At 57.0% G+C, this 18,706-nt stretch overlaps 2 protein-coding genes and 1 non-coding gene across 3 annotated transcripts; 1 reads left to right on the top strand and 2 right to left on the bottom strand.

Annotated features, from left to right (window-relative positions):
• Positions 1 to 1,154: 1,154 nt before the first annotated feature.
• On the bottom strand, positions 1,155 to 9,271 carry LRRC20 (leucine rich repeat containing 20). The gene is made up of 4 exons (XM_051618104.1): positions 9,088 to 9,271; positions 7,822 to 7,971; positions 6,141 to 6,308; positions 1,155 to 1,676 (listed from the first exon to the last, which is right to left on the bottom strand). The coding sequence occupies exons 1-4, from the start codon at positions 9,167 to 9,169 to the stop codon at positions 1,525 to 1,527; spliced, it is 552 nt and encodes a 183-aa protein (XP_051474064.1). The 5' UTR covers positions 9,170 to 9,271; the 3' UTR covers positions 1,155 to 1,524.
• An 882-nt stretch (positions 9,272 to 10,153) lies between these two features.
• On the bottom strand, positions 10,154 to 10,225 carry TRNAE-UUC (transfer RNA glutamic acid (anticodon UUC)). The gene has a single exon. It is a non-coding gene; the product is annotated as a tRNA-Glu (tRNA).
• Positions 10,226 to 10,398: 173 nt separating this feature from the next.
• On the top strand, positions 10,399 to 13,678 carry EIF4EBP2 (eukaryotic translation initiation factor 4E binding protein 2). The gene is made up of 3 exons (XM_051618113.1): positions 10,399 to 10,561; positions 11,204 to 11,380; positions 11,490 to 13,678. Exons 1-3 carry the CDS (start codon positions 10,423 to 10,425, stop codon positions 11,519 to 11,521), a joined length of 348 nt encoding a protein of 115 aa, XP_051474073.1. The 5' UTR covers positions 10,399 to 10,422; the 3' UTR covers positions 11,522 to 13,678.
• The last annotated feature ends 5,028 nt before the right edge of the window (positions 13,679 to 18,706 follow it).

Raw genomic sequence — 18,706 nt, 5'->3', positions numbered from 1 at the left:
TGAAGAGGGGGTGTCCCCTGTCCCTCCCCCGGTCCCCCCCCCCCCACCCCGCACTGAGCCCCGGTACCGGGAGCGCGGGGCCGGTGCTGTCGCGGTGCCGGTTGCGGCTGCTCGTTGGCTGCAGCGGAGAGGGGAGGGAGGGCGGGGGGACAGCCTCCTGTCGCCATGGATACCGGGGTACCACGCACCCCCACACACCCCTGCCCACCCCCCACCCTGCGTCTGAGGCACTGCCGGGGGTAGGGGGGGGGAGGGACGACACAGCCCGGGGGAGGCAAGGAAAGAGGGTGGGGGTCTGTGGGTGTCCCCCCCAGCGTCTCTCCTCTGGTGTCCCCAGGCAGTGCTCCTGCCTGTCCCTGGATGGGGACACACACACACATGTGGGGGGCCCCCGCAGGAGTGGGGAGGACCCCTCACGTCCCCACCATGTGTAAAACACAGTGGGAAAAGGCAGCAGGATCCTTTGGGATGCTGCTCCTGGCCCAAAGCTTCTCTGCTCCGGCTCCTCCATCATTGCCAACATCCCCCAACCCCCTCTCACCACGGTCACCCACCCAAGTTTGCCTTTGGCAAGTCACAGAATTCCAGGATTAAGCATTCCTGGTTGCCCCCAGGCAGTCCACACCTCTGGGAAGCGTTTGTCCCTTAAACACACAGAGGAACAACCCGGGAGATGCTTAAACATCTAGGTTTGAGATGAGGGCTGTGATTTCTCCCTGAGGTTTGGGGTTGTCTGGGTTTTTTTTGTGGGCCCCCAGCTGCCAAGAGACACCAGCCTGGTGACAGTGGCTTCCCTGCCACCCCAGGAGCCACTCTCTGTCCCAAATCCCACAGCCCATTTCTTCCTGGGAGAGGAGGCAGCATGTCTTGAAGCCCCACAGCACCCAAGAGGTGGGTGCAGGCTTCTGGGGACACCCATGGGGACCTGCTGGAACTGGGGTGCTTGGATTTCCGTAGTGAAAATGAACCAACCATTTCCCTGGGAGAAAAAAAATAACCCCCCTCTGGAAAAATCTAGGCAGGTATGGCTCAGGTCTGGGCAGAATCCAGCTGGAGGCTTCAGCCCGAGCTGCAGCAAGTGGCCACTGGGATGTGCAAAGGGGCTTCTTTGAGGAGAAGGCTGATGATTGAAAAATGGAAGCAGAGACAAAAACTCCTGTGGAGCAGGAAAACGTTTAATCAGGCACTTGGCACATCACCAGGTCAGCAATTCCAGGGAGGAGAACCACAGGGGTGTCCTCCACCATCCCAGCCTTGGCTGCTCCTCAGCAGCAGCCAAGTGGGAGGGATGGAGCTGAACATCCAGCTGCCCCAATTTTTCCCCCAAACCGTGTGCATCCCCAAAACCCAAAGCAGGAGATGCCCTGGCTTGGGTGCTTAGCAGAGCCACCCATCCCTTCCTGGAGGAGCCCCCTTGCTTTTGATGAAGGACAAAAGGACCAGATAGCAGGGACTGTCCTCAGCCAAACCGCTCCTGCAGGTAGTTGTCCCTGGGGAGACCTGGCCAGGCACCCCAAAACCTTCTCAGGCTTCATGGAGGGGCTCCTCTGGTGACAGCAGCAGGTCGAAGGGGACGAGGGGCTTGACCAGCAGCCTCAGATCAGGGCCCACAGGGTTGGCCCTCAGGTTGAGGCTCCTCAGAGATGCCATGGAGGCCAGCTGCTCTGCTGGCACCTCTGCAAAGAGACAGCACCCCGGGGGTGGGCATCCATCCCAGTGCCTGTTCCCAGGGAATTCCCAGCAACAAATTGCTCTCCAGTTCTCCCGGGCCTTAAACCCCCCCCCCCCCCCCCAAACAACCCACCTCCTGGGGTGGGAAAGGGACCTTCCAAGGTTTATTCCCTTGTTTGCTTCCCAGTGTTGCAATGCCCAGGAGGCCCTACCAGGCTAAAGGGAAAGCACGTGCTCTTTGGCCGTGTTGGACAGGCTGCAGGATGGCTCTTGGTCGTTGCCCTGCACCCTCCTGGCTTGTCATTTCCACTCATTTGGGGGGGTTTCCCTTTAGAAAGTGTTGGGTGACTTCACCTGCAGGTCCCACCTGACTCCACTGAGAGCAGAGGCATGAGGCCTGTGCAATAACCTAACCATTAAGACCATTACAAGAGGATAGATTGAGCTTTTTGGTCACAAATCCTAGTATTTGGGGCTTGAAAAACCCACCTGGCCCAGTTTCCCAAGAACCATTTCCATTTCCTTTGGCCACCAACAGAACAAAAGCCTTTTCTATCCCCAGCTCCAATTTCTCCTGCCAGTACTAGGAGCAAAATCCTGGGGCTGTAATTAAAGCTGGGCTGGGTGATGATGTGATTTTGAAGCCTTGAAACTTATTTTGTGCTGGAAAAACCCCCACTTGGTGGCTTTTCCCTTTCTCCTTCAGAGAGCAGTGCCCTTTTCTGGCACATATGAGCAGCTCATCCCTCATCAGAGGGATCTTTTATACCTTCTCTTCAGGATGGATTTGTTCACTCCTGGTCCCCTGTATTATTTGAGCATATTTTTTCCCCCCCTGGATGCCCAAAAGAGAAGGTTTTTGGAGAAATCTTCCTGCTGGATGGTCTTTTGAAGGTGATGCAGAGGGCTGAACCCCCACTTTGTTAAGTTTAGGGTGTTGGGGGAAGTGTTTTTTAGGGTGTAAGCCTGGCCCAGGGTGGGTGCAGCTGAATTCGAGGGGAGGAGCAGGGACTCACCCCAGCACGAAGGGACATGCAGGGTGTTCAGTGCACCCTTAGAGCCATGTGGTCCTGCCATGGGAGCCACCAGCTCCTCTGTAAGGAACCCAGAACATCACTTGCTGGCTCCCCAGTGGATAAGGGCCTCGTTATTCATGCTGACTTCACCAGTTCAGCAAGAAAAAAAGTGGCGGTGGGGAGGAAAGAGGCTTTTTCAAAGTCACTTTCTCAGCTCAGAACGTGGTCATAAGGCAGTGGAAACCTTAGCTCCTCCAGGTGAAAGGGTTTTCTGCTGGCACCTGAGGTTATGAGAGGGCTGCTCAGGAGCTGGGGGATGAGCGCCAAGAGCCCCCAGGGTCTCACCAACACGCAGGGCTGCAAACTGGCAGCAGAAGGACCCTGCTCAGCTCAGCCGAGCTGCTCCCTGCTCACATTTCAGCATGACCCACATCCATTGGTGGCCACCAGCTCCTCCAAGCCTTGCCCTATCCCTGGAAGTGTTGAAGGGCAGGTTGGATGGGGCTTGGAGCAACCTGGGCTGGTGGGAGGTGTCCCTGCCCATGCAGGGGGGGTCGGAACCAGATGATTTTGAAGGTTCCTTCCAACCCAAACCATTCCATGATATGGATGGAAACCCACTCGCTGGCTATTACTGAAGACTTCTTTTCCATGCCATTATCCCAAACTAAGAGTGACTTGGTAGTGGTCTCCAGCATCCCCCTTGCTGTCTCAACATGTTCAACTACTCATCAAGGAAGAAGGGGAAGAAAAGCTGAAGCTTCAAGCAGCAAAAAAACTCCCCAACGGGCACTGGTTATCACTCTAATTAGCAGGGAAAGAGTTAAAAGCTCTGCTGTTAGTATATACAGAATTACCTTCCAGGTTTAAGAGCTTATTGAGTGTGAAAGGGGCAGTTCATGGCACTAAATGTTTCTTTTCAGAGCCCACAGACTCCAGGCAGGCATTATTTCATCTCCTTTCACTCCTGTTTCCCTTTGGCTGGGAAACATCACCTCCCATCTCCAGTTCAATACCAGGTGACTCAGCCCCCTTTTCAACAAGTGCTTTTTTTGCATCAGCTTTGCAGCTCCACCAGCTCCTCCAGCACCCCTGGGAGGGCAGGGATGGACAGGGAATTGGACACAGCTGCTGCAGCACCAAAAAAAAACCCACCCCAAACCAGACCACCCACAAACCTCCCTGCTGCTTGGAGGGAGCCCCAATCCACCCCCAAGCTCCATCTCCCACCTGTGGAGCATCCTGATTGGGTTTTGTGATCTGGAGCAGGGTCCTCCCCTCGTTATTGGGCTCAGGGGTGTAACCTGGCTCCTCAACTATAAAAGGCAGCAAAAGGCAGCTTCTGAAGTGCTAGGGTGGCTCCTTCACCATGCTGGGCTGGCTGGAGGGGGGGCAGGAGGTGTTGGGAGAGCAGCACCTGGATGAGCTTCCAGGTACCTCAGGAGCTTCTTCAAAGATGGGGAGGCCTGGTGAGACCCTAAAATGGGGTGCTCAGCCAGCTGTGGTGGGTGAGAAGGGGAAGGTGGCATCTCCTCCAGCCTGGCCTCAGCTCTCCTGGGGTGCCATGAGGGTGAAGGGCTCAAATTCTGTTTGGCTCTTAAGGAAAAACAGCACTTGTGCCAGTGAAATTCAAGCTGGTGGGCTCTCCTTAACTCTCCTTCTTCTCCTGTGCCAGGCTAGCAGGGGAGGGAAAGAGCCTTTATAAAAAACAAGCTCATAAATAATATATAAATCTGTATTAGCATATTAAAAGGGAAAATGAATGTGCAGATAACTGGCACCAAGGCTCATCTCACAGCCCAGCTGCAGGCTTCCTGAGGAGCTTGGTCCTTGCAAGCTCAGCCCTGAAGGCAATCCAGGAGGTTTCACCATCCTCCCAGGAGGTGAAGCTGGGGAGGAGATGCTTTTCCTTGGAGCTGAAGGACTTGGGGTGCTGTGGCTCTTGGGATGGTCTGGTTTGGGGGGAGGCTGTTGTGTGAAGGAGGTTTTGGGGTGGGTTCCTGAGAGTGATGCAATGACCTGAACTTTCATTTCCTTGCCCAAAAATTGGCTGTAATAACCCTGCCTTTCTTATCTCTCCCTCTTCACTTCCCAGAACATGCATCAACTAGATGAATCTCCAGCCAGGCAGCATCCTGCTCATCTCCAAAACATGGAAATCTTGCCTTTCACGGACAAGATACAGCCCTGAAACGTTTTTGACTTGAACTTGTTCCTTTCTAGCAGGTGATTATTCTTCCTGAGTCTGCTGCTGTGAGGTGGCCAAGCCTGGCAGTTGGGTTTTTTTACCTCCCCTCTTCCCTGAGGATGAACCCAACTGGATGCAACCCTTGATACATCCTTTCCTCCCTGCATTTAGGCAGGGGAAGGGGAAGAAAAAAAATGCAAGGAAAAGCTGTATTCCCTTCCTGCAGCAGCCTGCTTGCACAAAACGGGAAGGTAATGAGAAACTTGGAGAGCTCAGCTTCCACCTTCCTGCTGGGAAGCTGGTCAGTGAGGCTGGGAAAGTGATGGAGGGAATGAAAGTGGGTGAGGAAAAGCCACGTTTTCTGCTGGCTCTCCTGGGAGCAACAGTTAATATCTCGTACAGGCAAGGCCAGGGAGAAGCTGATGCTGTTAATAAAGCTGTTGCTTCCCCAGGAGCAGCTGAAACCATCCCAGGTGAAACAGCAAAATGGAGTGGACTTGATATTCCTTTCCCTGGGGATCTGGGATGCTCCAGCCTGGGCACTTTTGAAAGTTGGCTCCTAAATAAATCCCCTTTTATGGATGTGCAGCTGCTGCCCCTTTTGCTCAGCTTTTAGGGACTCCAAAGGCTCCAGCTTTGCACATGAAAGTTTTTCCTCTGCCTTCAGGGTGGGGGGATGAGCAGCTCTTCCCATTTCCTTTAACTTGGCTGGTTTTGAGGGGAATTTTGTAGGGATTACAGCTGCTCTTTGCTTTGGGAAATGTCCAGGTGGGCTTGTGCCCTGGCTTTGCCTGGCAGCAAACAGCCCAGCATCCTTAGGGCTGGGTTCTGAAGTCAGGTCTGGATTTTTTTTTTTTTGGGGGGGGGTTAGATCTGGTGATTTGGAGTCCCAGCTGGAGCTGCCTGTGTGAGCTGGATTCCCAGCATGAGGAGTGGAGCAGCTTGAATTGGCCTTGATTTTCCTTCCCCCCCCCCCCCCCCACCACCTTGGCGCCTTCAACAGCCTCACCCCAGGAGGCAGCTCAAAACCTCAGCCAAAGCAAGCAGCTAAGGAGGCTCTGCCTAATTAACCTTTCCCCTGCACCCAGGCTGCCTCTCCCCTTGCCAAATTCGTGCTCTTTTTGCTGGCTCAGGAAGCAAATCCCTCAGGATGCTGCACCTGGAGCCAAACTTCCAGCCACCATCCCTCCCTCCCCGCCTAGGGACGCGGTTGGTCCCTGAGGTGATGTTCATCCTTCCAGCCAGCCAGGGAAGCTTCTCCTCACCTGTGATCTCATTCTCTTCCAGGTCGATGGTCTCCAGGCTGGTGACAGCAGCCAGAGGCTCTGGGAAACATCGGAATCTGTTCCTGGAGAGGTTGATGGCCCGGAGGTGCAGGAGGGAGGTGAGCTCCTGGGGCAGGCGGTGCAGGTAGTTGCCTGCTAAGTTGAGCTCTACCAGTTTGGGAAAGAGAGTGGGAAAGGGAGGAGAAAAGATGTGAAAAGTCATTAATCCATAACTGAATGTACTGCCTCTGTCCCCCACGGGCCGCCAGGTCTAGCAGTGAGATTCCAAAGCCCCCCCCAAAAAGGGATCATTATTATTATTGCTATTATTTTGCTCATCTCCACGATTTGCCGTGATCCTTTATCCTGCTGCAGATCCTGCTTTTAGGGCTGATACAATTCCTGGCTTCCTCAGGCTTCCCTCATGAAACTCCAGCAAGCAGGGGCTGTGGAAACAAGCCATCTTTCTTCCTGAAGCCAGTGCAGTTCCCACCTTGCTGGGTGCTTGGCACAGCTTGAGGCTGGTTTTCCATCTCCCCGTGCCCGAGCTATGGTGGAAGAGATGCATTTATATGCAAAAAAAAAGATATCTAGTCTCTGGAGTTGAAACCCCTGTGGTGCTTTTTTTTTTTTTTCCCCTCCCCCCTTCCCCAGAAATGAGCTCCTGCAGGAGAGGCTGTTTAGCCATGGGAACAGGCACCCAAATCCCTCTGTCCTTCTTGGGTGCCCCAGGGTTTGCTGCTCTATAAATAACCCACACAAGCTGCCCCTGCTCATACCTGGTATTTATAGGTCCTGCCTTATTCAGGCTGTTCCCAGCCCCTGGGTGACCCTGGCACCCTGCTGAGGCCTGGTATCTTCATCACCTGAGTGATTTCTTCAAAGCCCTTGCTGGGAAACAAGACTTCCCCCCCCCTTTCAGTTCCCTGTGCTGTCCAGTAAATGAAAATTGATTTCTTTGTTCAACCTGCTGCTTTGCTCCAGTGTCAGGGGTGTTTTCAAGGGTGATGTTCCAGCTCCAGCACAACCCAGGAAGCTTCTCCTGGCACCCACCACCTCGACACTTGTGCAGGATGTGAGATGAGGAAAATAGATGGGCTTTTAAAAGCTACCAGAGCCCTGGATGGTGCTGCAGGCAGAAGCCCCAGTGCAGACCCCACAGTGCTGGATGCTCTGGATCCTGGAATGGTTTGCGTTGGAAGGGACCTTCAAGATCATCCAGTTCCAACCCCCCTGCATGGGCAGGGACACCTCCCACCAGCCTAGGTTGCTCTAAGCCCCATCCAACCTGCCCTGGGGCCACCAGCAGACCTTCTGCAGCCTGCAGTGCTCCATCCCTGCCACCCACTGTCACGTCCAGGCTGCCATTCCCACCCTCTGCCATCCCCAGCCCCATCCTTGGAGGGAGCTGGAGGGTGATGAGTGACCCTGCAGCAGTCTGGCTGCCCCTCAGGCTGGCTGGAGGTGGGAAGGGGTGGAGGAGAGCAAAACCAGTGTCCTCTTCTTGCAAAGGGCTAGAAAAGGTAAGGAAAAAATGGCTTGTTGAGGGGCAGAGCTCATGCTTGGCGTGAGGTGTAAGTGCAGAGGAGCAAAAAGGGTGGTGGAGACACTCTCCAGGGCTCTTTCCTAGGTGCTGGGGGTTGGGAAGTGGCTGTTGGGAAGTGCTGGGGCTGGCCCTTACCTCTCAGCTGGCTGAAGGTGGTGACGAATCGGCTGGTGAGGGACTTGAGCTCGTTGTTTGCCAGGGAGATGTGGTGGATCCCCTCGGTGACGCTCCTCATGGCTTTGTAGATGCCCACAGGGAAGGTCATCAGCTTGCAGTTGGCCAGATCTGCCCACAGAGAGACCCAAGGCACCTTGCAACCCACCCTGGCTGGGATGGAGCAATGTTTGCTGTCTTGTTTTCCACCCCTCAGTGCCCGGTTTGCCCAGCTGGGTGCTGCCACCCATGGGTGCAGCTCCTCCCCATGGTGGGGGTCCTTGGAGTTGGAGAATTCTTCTGGTTGGAAGAAGACCTTGGAGATCGAGCCTAACCATTAACCCAGCTCTTCTGAGTCTGATGCTAAACTGTGTCCCTCAGCACCATCTTTCAAACACCTCCAGGGCTGGTGACCCCACCGCAGCCTGGGCCAGGGTCTGATGACCCTTGTAGGGAAGAAATTCTTCCTGATATCCAACCTAAACCTCCCCTGGAATAACTGGAGGGCATTTCCTCTTGTCCTATCATGTCTTCCTTGGGAGAAGAGCCTGTTCCCCCTGGCTCCAACCTCCTCTCAGGCAGTTGCAGAGCCAGCAGGTCTCCCCTCAGCCTCCTCTTCTCCAGGCTGGACTCCCCCAGCTGCTCCTCATAGGACTTGTGCTCCAGCTCCTTCTCTGGACACGTTCCAGCCCCTCCATGTCCTCCTTGTCCTGAGGGGCCCAAAACTGATCCTGGGACTTGAGGTGCCCCCCTCCCCAGTGCCCAGCACAGGGGGCCAATCCCCTCCCCAAGCCTCAGGCCAGCCAGGCTAAGCTGGTTCCACCTCAGGTGCCTTCAACCCCAAGTCACGCTGCATTGACCTCTAGGCTGCCAACCCCTTTAGCCCATGTCTAATAACATCCCAACTTCAGGAATTGCCCTTCCCTGTGTCCCTAAACCCCTGGAGAAGGTTGAGCAGTGCAGGATTGTCTCCTCCACTGCTGGTGAGGATGGAGCAGGGCTTTCCCTGGGCACGCTCCTGCCATCCCTAGCAAGGGAAAACTATCCCTGGGGCACATCCCATGGGATGATGGGATCCCACTCCAATTCTGGGAGGGCTGAGAGCCCTTTGGGGTGGCTTTTCTCTTCCCTGGGGGTGTGGGAGCAGCACCCAGAGCTGGGACCAACAGCTTTTTTTTAGACCACAGCCACAAAAATATCCCCACTCCCGGATACCTGATCCTTCTCCGGGCGGGAGCTGGAGCTTACCCAGGGAATCTGTTTTGTTCTCCACCGTGTGGTTCACCTTCCTGGCCACCCTGGCCACTGCCTCCCCCATCCTCCTCTGCATGAGGGTGCCTGGTCCCGCTGGGAATCTGCTTGGACTGGTGGGATCCAGGGCTGGAGGGAGAAACCCGCCGCTCCGGCCTCTCGGGAGAGGGATGCTAAAAATAACCCCTGGGATCAGCATTCCCAGGGGAGGGAGGGAGGGAAGGAGGGAGCCTGGGGCTGGCACGGACCTCAGGGTAGGAAATTCCCAGCTTTTTTTCTTTGGGATATGGGGGTGCATCCCCTTTCCCAGTGATCTTGAGGCTGGAGTGGCTCTCAGGCTATGGTGTCCCCCAATTTCCAGGTTGGTGTTTTGGGATATGGAAGGGATATAGCAATGCATTCCTTCTCCTGGTGATCTAGGGGTGCTGTAGCCCTTGGGGTGTGAGATTCCCAACTTTCTGGGCTGGTATTTTGGGATACAGGGATGTGTCCCCTTTTCTAGTGTGGGATATGGGGATGCATCCACTTTCCTGGTTTGGGATATGGAGATACATCCCCTTTCCCATTTATCTTCAGTGGCCTTCAAGGCACAGGATTCCCAACCTTCTGGGTTGGTACTTTGGGATGTGGTGATGAGCCCTTTCCTGGCCATCTGGTGTAGCCCTTGGGGTGTGGGATTCCCAGCTTTTTGGGTCAGCACACTGGGGATGTGGGGATACAGTTCCTTCTTCTGGTTTGGGATGTGGGGATGTACTTCTTTCTTCTGGTTTGAGATGTGAGGATGCATCCCCTTCTTCTGATTTGGGATGTGAGGATGCACCCCCTTTTTCTAGCCTGGGATGTGGGGATACATCCCGTTTTCCCAGGTTTCCCGGGAACCCTCGGGGTGCAGAATTCCCCCCTTTCCAGGTTGCAGCATTTGGGGCACGGCGACGCATCCCTTCTCCTGACCGCTCCCCTCAGCTTATCCCCTTCCCCGACCGCCTCCCTTCAGCCAAAACGCTTGGCCAGAAGGTGGGACCTACCCCACCCCCCCCCCCCCCCCCTTGAAACAAAACCCTCCTTCCCACGCCGGGAGTCGAACCCGGGCCGCCTGGGTGAAAGCCAGGAATCCTCACCGCTAGACCACGTGGGAGGGCGCGGGCAGCCCCTCCCGGCCCCGCGGCTGCCCCCTGCTGGCGGCTGGGGTGGCGGGTTCGAATCCCGGTGCGGGATCAAACTTGGGGGGGGGGTGGGAGCGGCTGCGGGTCCCGGGGGGGCGGATCCGGGGGGGGGGCCGGGCCTTGGGGCGGTGCTGCCCGCCCCCGCACCGCCTCCGCGGGGACAATAGCCATGTCGTCCTCCGGTGGCCGCCAGCCCAGCCAGAGCCGGGCCATCCCCACCCGCACCGTCACCCTCAGCGACGCCGCGCAGCTCCCCCCGGATTATTGCACCACCCCCGGCGGGACCCTCTTCTCTACCACCCCGGGAGGTGAGCCCCGAAACAAAACAAACCAAACCAAAAAAAAAAAAGCTCTTGTGGGAGAGGTAGGGCCCGACGGGGCGGGAGCGGCCACGGGGAGCGTTTCCGCGGCTCCCACCCCCCCCCCAACATCCCCCCTCTCCCTTGGATGTCGCGTCCTGTCGCCTTTGTCGCCGCTGTTGGGCGTGGAAGTGCCGCGTCTGCCCCTCGAAGGTCGGGGCGGGGTGTAGTGGGGTTGTTTTGGGGAGGTAGAGCTGGTCCCTCCTTCCCGCACCCGCCGGGGGGCGGGGGGGCTGGGGGGGGGTCTCGGTACCCACCCTTCGGGGCTGGTCCCGGAGTCCGAGCATCCCTGGTTCCCCCCGAGGGGACGTTTCGGGGGCCCGACGTGGCCGGGGTTGTTATTCCCAACCCTGCCATGAGTTGGCCGGGGCTCAGCTCCGGGTTCCGGGACACGCACACACACACACACACACCCCTTGCTTGGGGGGGGGGGGGTCGCGGGGATGTTCCTGTGGCACCGAATTATCAGCCTGTACCCCCCCCCCCCCCCCACTCCACGTCTCTCCTTGGCTTTTCCTGCCGGGAAACTCCTGCTCTGCTAAAGTGGATCCTCTCCTCACCCTCCCCCCTGCTTCTCCTGATTTTTCCCAGGCACCCGGATCATCTACGACCGCAGGTTCCTGCTGGATCGTCGCAATTCCCCCATGGCCCAGACCCCGCCTTGTCACCTCCCCGACATTCCCGGGGTCACCAGCCCTGGCTCGGCCACCGAGGAGCCCAGGGGGGACTCCAACAGCCTGAACCACGCCGAGACGAAGCCATCCGTGGGTAAGAAACACCCCGCCCTGGGAGGGAGGGGATGGGAGCTGGGATTTCCCCGGGATTAACGCTCCTTTCCCGCCCCCCCCCCCCCCCCCCCCTTTTTGCTGCTCCCCAGGGGACGAGGCTCAGTTCCAGATGGATATTTGAGCGGGAACCATGGGAGAGGCAGCAACTTCCCAGCCCCTCTGCACGTCCCGCTCGGCTCGGCGGGATCCAGCCCGGCGAGGTGGAGGGGGTGGTGGCAGGTCCCTGGTGCTGTCCCCCCTCCCCAACCTTCCTTCCCGGGGGAGCCCACCCCCCCGGCTGGGGTGGCCGATCCCGCTGTGTGCTGGCTGGAAAAATCCCTTCTGGATCCTTCCCTCTTCCTCCTCTCTCTGCCAACAGCCCGGTCTCCAACTGGGCTTCCTTTTAAAACCTCCCTTTGCCTCTTCTGCTGCCTCGTCACACCCCCCTCCCCCCCAAAAAAAAAACCAACCCAAAACCAAACCAACCAACCACAACACCCCCCCCCATCCTCCTGTTATCCCAAACCTCCCGTGACCATCCGGAGCTGCCCCTTTGCTCCAAACTTCTCCCAGGAAGTTTGGAAAAGGGGAAGAGCATCGCTCCTCAACCCCAGGGGTGGGAGGTTTTAGGGTTCCCCCCCCCACACACCCCTCCCAGGGCCCTGCTGGCATCCAGCAGAGGACAAGGTTGGGCAGCCCCCTTCCCTTCGGTGCTCCGGGTGCCCAACCTCTCTCTCCTACCTGGATCCCTTCGGGATCAGGGGCTGTGTCCCCAAGGACTCAGGGTGACGTTGCCACGGGCCACAGGAACCAACCAACCAGCCTCAGATTTCACTTCCATCCCTGGTACTGCAACCGGGCCCTCGCTTCTCTGGCCGGGACAAAGCTGTTGTTTTTAAATCTTCCTCTTTCCTGCCCCCCCTCCCCCTTGATAAAAAAATGTGAATCCTAACAGGAGCAAAATCCCTCCAGGCCCTTGGATGTCTCAGGAATTCCCAGGTTCCCAGGGAGGGCTGCAGGGCTGTGGTGGCCGGGAGCACCGTGCGCTTGCCCGGCAGGTCACGGCCACCCTGAAACCCCCTGGAGATGGGATTGGGTTTACCCTCCTCTCTCTCAGTGTGATCTGGGGACACACACACACACACACTAGGTGCCCGGGGAAGGGGGACGCTGTGTCAGGGTCCTGTCCCACCCCCCAAACCCCCTCTTATTATCTTCTACTGCCTGTTGGGAGCCGTCAACAGCTTCGCAACCTTCTCAAGTGCCGTTTTCTCAGCACCCCTCCACCTGAGTGCCTGCTCCATCCATCCATCCATCCATCCATCCATCCATCCATCCATCCATCCATCCCTCACCCCAGGGAACCCATGGCCTGCTGGGATGGTGGCTCTGCATCCCAGGGAAGGCTCCAATCCCTGCTGCAGGCTTTGTGCACTTTCCACCCCGTAACTTATTTGCTCGATGGTGTGTTCGGTGTGGTGGCTGCTTGGGAGCTCCTCTCTTCCACCTACCCCCCCCACTTTTTATTCATAGTTTTATTTTTCTTTTAGGGGGAGGGGTGTAGGATGAAGGTGTGAAGCCAAATCCCACCAAAACCCAAGGGAATGGGATTGTCTCTCCCATGGGCAGCTCTGGGTGGGGAGGTGACCCAGCCTTGGAGGGGCATGAGTGAGTGAGTGCAAGTAGAAAACATGTCCGTGCGTGTGGCTGGTGGTGAGACACACAAATATATACGTTATATAGAAATGAATATATTTTCCTTAAAGCTGAGACCCTCCCAGCCCCCCCTCAAGGAGGTCTCAGAGCTCCTTGGATGGCAGGAGGTGAGGACATCCTTTGTGGATGCAGGGACCCTGTTGCTCCGAGCCAAAAAAGCCAAGACAAGAAGAGAAACTTATGGACAGGAGCTGGAGGGAAACCACTTCTTTTTTTATTCCCTCTTTTTTATGATTTTTAATTTTTTGGGGGGCTGTTTTTTCTAAACGTCCCCTTTTCCCAACCTCCTTTTTTTTCTCCCTTCCCCATCCCAGTGGATTTGTTTTTATTTCCCCCCTGGTTCTCTTGATATTTTAGAGCCAGGTTGGTGGCTGAAGAGCAGAGCAGGAGGGCCTGGCCTGCCCGTGGCAGCTCCTCTCTGCTGGTCAGGGTAAAGAGACCAAGATTTGGGGGTTGGGTTTGGGTCGGGTGGTGTTTTTTTTTTTTTTTGGTTACTCTCTTCAAGCAGGTGTTTGGGAGGAGAAAAGCTCTCACCAGTGGTTGCTGTTACAGTGAGATCAATAAAGATCTTGGTTCTGTTCAATCCAGGGCCTGGAGGTTTCTTCTCACCTTGTGGTGCAGGGAAGGTGGGGGGTGGATTTTTTTTTCCCCTTTGGAGCAAAGGCTGCCTGGGCTCCTTTATTTTATTTTTTTTTAGAATGACTGTTGGTTTTTTTTTCCCCCCACGCTCCTAAATTCTTGAGAAATTTGGAAGGAGGAGGAAGAAGAAGAAGAAAAAAAGGGCCAAGCTGAGGAATGAACCCTCAGCTCTGGGCAGAGCTCGGTGTTCCAGAGAGCAGGGAGAAGGTGAAACTTGCACCCAACAGCCAAGGGTTAAGGTTGGGGAGAGAGGAAAGGTGGGAACTGCCAAATTTCCCCTCCAGAAAAGCTGGATTTTGCCCTAAAAAAAGGCCAAGGGGTCATTTCTCCTGTGCCACCGGGTGGAAGGAACCTCTAGACCTGGGCATCAAGCCAGAGAGGTGCTGGAGAAAGTCACCTCTGGCTTCCAAACATGCAGATAAACCCCTGCACATAAATCACACCCCCCCCCCCCCCTCCAACCCACCCCAGGAATTCCACACGCTGCTGCTAAATGCAGTTTGGCACCAACCTGGGGGTACCCACCCTTCCTTTCCCCCCAAACCCTTCCCAGATGATGCTGAGGAGCATCCCTGCCTTTGCAGCTTCCCAAAATGCTGGGCCCTGCAACAAAAACCAAACCAAAACACCCTCCAATCGGGGTTGCAAAACTCCCTGCTGGCTAAGGGAGGGGTGGGGGTGTGGACACCCCCTCCCCCCTCAAAGCTGGACCCCCCTGGTTCATCCTTGAAGGCCCTGATGGAGCTTGAGAGCTCCAGCACTGCCCCATGGGTGTGTTGTCACCCTTTGCCCTGGGCCAGGACAATTGTCACTTGAATGCTTTATATTTTTATTAGTTTTAAACCAGATCAGCCCTTTATTTTTAATACTGGGAGAAAAGGGGGGGGCCTTTCCAGCCCCCTCCCCAGCAGGTGCTGTGGGACGGGTGGGAGTGGGGACATCCCCTCCCTCCATCTGCAGCCACCAGAGCCTCCTCATCATTCTGGGTGTTCCACCAAAGCCACCAGCAATTCCCAGCCCTCCCATCCCATCCCATTTCCGCAGTGGGAAATGCCACATTCCCAAGGGATGAAGCTGGGAGGGGTGGTGGGGAGGGTGCCCAGGTTTGGGAGGAACCCCCCCCTCACGTGCTTGGTGTGGTCCTGCCATGACCTCCCGTGGGGGCGATTCTTGGGATCATCATGACTATTCATGATTGTGATTAAATGATGACTATTTTATCCCATCATTTCTACCCTTTTCCTTCTTGTGCCTCATCCAGAGCGGGGGGAGGGGGGGGGGAAAAAGTGGGATATGGGCAGAAGGCTGGAGAAGGCAGGAAGGAAACCCCTTCATTGGAGCAAGTACCCAACATGTTGGACCCTCCTTCTTGCAGCTTCTCCTCAAATTCCAGCTCTGGGAGTTGTTCCTTGCCTGGAATTCCTAGGAATGGGATGTCTGAAGCCTTAAGGAAGGAAAAAGCCCCCAAATGGCTGGTGGGGTTGGGTGGGGTCCTTTTTTAAGTTGAATTCTCCTTTATTGTTTAATTCTAATTCGATTTGGTTTATTTTAACTGGGGAAGGTGGGTGAGGTTGGTCTGGAGGAGAGGAGCAAAGCTGGAAAGCAAACAGGGAATGCTGAGGAGGAATTGTGGGAGCTCCCAGCTCCTGGGTTTGGCTTTGCCCGTGTGATTCCCTCGAACTCCTTTGAGCTCTGACTCTTTTTCCTCTGGAATTTCGGGACGTTTATTCCTGGATGTGTTTCTGGACGTCGGTCCTGGCTGATGAAGAACCTGGTTCTTGAGTTTCACCCTGGAGTGGCTCCTTCTCTGGGTGTGTGGCCCTTGCTGGGGGGCTGCCCTGGGGTGTTGTCCTCGAGAATTCCCCAGATCCCAGAGGAACGGTGGCACCCAGAGCCCCCTCAGCAAGTTTGCTGATGGCACCAAGCTGGGTGGTGCAGCTGATGTGCCAGAGGGACTGGATGCCATCCAGAGGGACCTGGACAAGCTGGAGGAGTGGGCCCAGGGGAACCTCATGAGGTTCAACAAGGCCAAGTGCAGGGTCCTGCACCTGGGCAGGGGCAACCAGAGGTATGAACACAGGCTGGAGGAAGACCTGCTAAAGAGCAGCCCTGTGGAAAAAGACCTGGGGGTACCAGTGGATCAAAAGCTGGACATGAGCCACCAACATGCAGTTGCAGCCCAGAAGGGCAAGGACATCCTGGGCTGCATCAAAAGAAGTGTGGCCAGCAGATGGAGAGAGGTGATTCTGCCCTGGTGAGACCTCAGCTGGCGTTCTGTGTCCAGCTCTGGAGTCCCCAACATAAGAAGGATGTGGACCTGTTGGAATGTTGTCAAACAAAAATAACCTGAGAGCTGGAGCAGCTCTGCTCTGGAGCCAGGCTGAGGGAGTTGGGGTGTTCAGCCTGGAGAAGAGAAGGCTCCAGGGAGACCTTAGAGCACCTGCCAGGGCCTGAAGGGGCTCCAGGAAAGCTGGGGAGGGGCTTGGGACAAGGGCAGGGAGGGATGGGATGAAGGGGAATGGATCAAAACTGGAAGAGGAGAGATTGAGGTGAGACATGAGGAGGAAATTCTTCCCTGTGAGGGTGGTGAGAGGCCCAGGCTGCCCAGGGAAGCTGTGGCTGCCCCATCCCTGGCAGTGTTGAAGGGCAGGTTGGATGGGGCTTGGAGCAACCTGGGCTGGTGGGAGGTGTCCCTGCCCATGCAGGGGGTTGGATCTAGATGGTGTTTAAGGCCCCTTCCAACCCAAGCCAGTCTGGGATTCTGTAACTGACTCTCATTCCTGCAGAGCTGAAGGCCTGGCTAGTATCTAGGATCCTGAAGAACAAACTTTCCAGCCCTGCTCCCCAGTCGTGACCATTTTCGGAGCGTCTCCGGGCTCCGTTTACATTCCTGGCTCTCCTGCCCAGCCCTGGGGAACGTGGTCCTGCTGCTTTGCCCCTTTCCCCCTGCAGCTTCTCCATGTCCTAGGAAGCTGGATTTGCTGGTGCTTCCCAGGGCTGGGGCTGGGTGTGAGGATGGCTGCTGAGCTGGAGTGGCAGGGGGTTTGTGGGGTTGGGGACCTCCTGGATGGGCTTCTCCTAGATGGGGTTCTCCTAGAGAGGGTTCCCTGAGAAGGGCTTCTCCTAGATGGGGTCCTCCTAGAGAGGCTTCCCCTAGAAGGGCTTCTCCTAGATGGGGTCCTCCTAGAGAGGGTTCCTCTAGGTAAGGGTCCTCCTAGATGGGCTTCTCCTAGGTGGGGTTCTCCTAACTGGGGTCCTCCTACATGAGGTTTCCCTGATTGGGGTTCTCTTAGGTGGTTTCCCCCTAGATGGGGTCCTCCCAAGGTGGGATTTCCCTAGGTGGGGGGGGTCTCCTAACTGGGGTCCTTCTACGTGAGCTCCTCCCACATGAGGTCTCCTTAACTGATGTCCTCCTAGATGGGGTTCTCCTCCACGGGGTTCTCCTCCACAAGGCCCTTCTTGGAGGGCTCAGAGGTCATCTCAGCTGCCGTGGAGGAAGCAGGGAGGAGCTGAAGGAGCTGGGTTTTTTATGGATTGGTGCAAACAGCACTTCCTGCAGCAGCAGGAAAAGCAGAACTCTTGTTGGGAATGAGGAGAGCCTGAAGTCACCTGGCTGATTTCCTCCATGCTGTTGATGGAAACCAGCAGAAGAGGATCAGGTCTTGATGGAGGACCTGGGAGAGGACCCAGCAAGGGTGCCTGGAGGTGCTGGGGTGGGCAGCAGCCTCATTTCCCCTTGAGTGGCCCAAGCAAGGAGGGATGGCTCTGAGACTTGGAGGCCTGGAGCCACCTTGATGTTTGGGAGGTGGCCTCCAGGTCTACATCCCCTCTCCTCCACCACCTGAGAGCCTCCTGCAAGGTGGGAAGGCCAAAGGTGGAGGCTCTGGGGATGGCTTGCTCTTAGGCCAGGCTGTGTTTGGGTCTGAGGGAAGGATGCTGTGGATCCAGCAAGGAGGTTTGGGGAGCAGTTCCCCCTTGGCAGGACACAGAGGGGCTCCCAGCTGCCATTTCACAGCAGCTTCAGCAACCACCCTCACCCTGTGTGTGTGTGTCCCCACCACATCCCTGCCTCCTCTCCCACTTCTGGGGAGGAAAAGGGGTTTTGTGGCTCTTGGAGGTGCAGGTGGTTCCTCCCTGCTCCTCAAGCTGCTGCTGTCCTGCTCGGCCTGCCTGGGGCTGGTGGCACCTGCTGGTCCCCTCTCTGTCCCAGGGGGTTGACACCAGGAGGGGACGTGAAGGAATGGTGTGGCTGGGGGGTGCTGTGAGCTGGGGGTGTCCCCAAGGGGACGGGTGCTGGGCTAGGGGTCCCCAAGAGGATGGGTGCTGTGACTGGGGGTCCCTAAGAGGGGGTGCTGTGTCCTGGGGGGATCCCCAAGGGGATGGGTGCTGTGTCTGGGGGTCCCCAAGAGGATGGGTGCTGGGCTGGGGGTCCCTAAGAGGGGGTGCTGTGTCCTGGGGGGATCCCCAAAGGGATGGGTGCTGTGTCTGGGGGTCCCCAAGGGGATGGGTGCTGTGTCTGGGGGTTGCTGTGTGCTGGGGGGGGGGGGGGGGGGGGGGGCAAGAGGATGGGTGCTGTGCTGGGGGGAGGGGGGGTCCCTAAGAGGGGGTGCTGTGTCTGGAGGGTGCTGTGTCCTGGGGGGATCCCCAAAGGGATGGGTGCTGTGTGCTGGGGTCCCCAGGGGATGGGGGCTGTGGTGGAGGACGAGGAGAGTGTGCTGGGGGGGGTCCCCAAGGGGATGGGTGCTGTGTCGGGGGGGGGGTCCTTTGTTCCAGGGTGTCCCGAGGGGATGGGGGGGGGCTGTGTCTGGGAGTTGCCGTCTGCTGGGGGGGGTGTTCCCCGAGGGTCTGGGGGCTGCTCTGTGCCACGGGGTGTCTGAGGGGGGCTGGGTGCTGCGGGGGGGGGGGGCAGGGGAAGGATGCTGGGGTGTCCCCGGGGGGGCTGTGCTGTGGGGGGGGGATGTACCGAGCCGGG

Source organism: Apus apus, chromosome 4 (assembly GCF_020740795.1).
Source record: "Apus apus isolate bApuApu2 chromosome 4, bApuApu2.pri.cur, whole genome shotgun sequence".
Classification (NCBI taxonomy): Eukaryota; Metazoa; Chordata; class Aves; order Apodiformes; family Apodidae; genus Apus; species Apus apus.
Note: the sequence above shows the minus strand (reverse complement) of the source record. Positions and strands in the feature narration are given on the sequence as shown.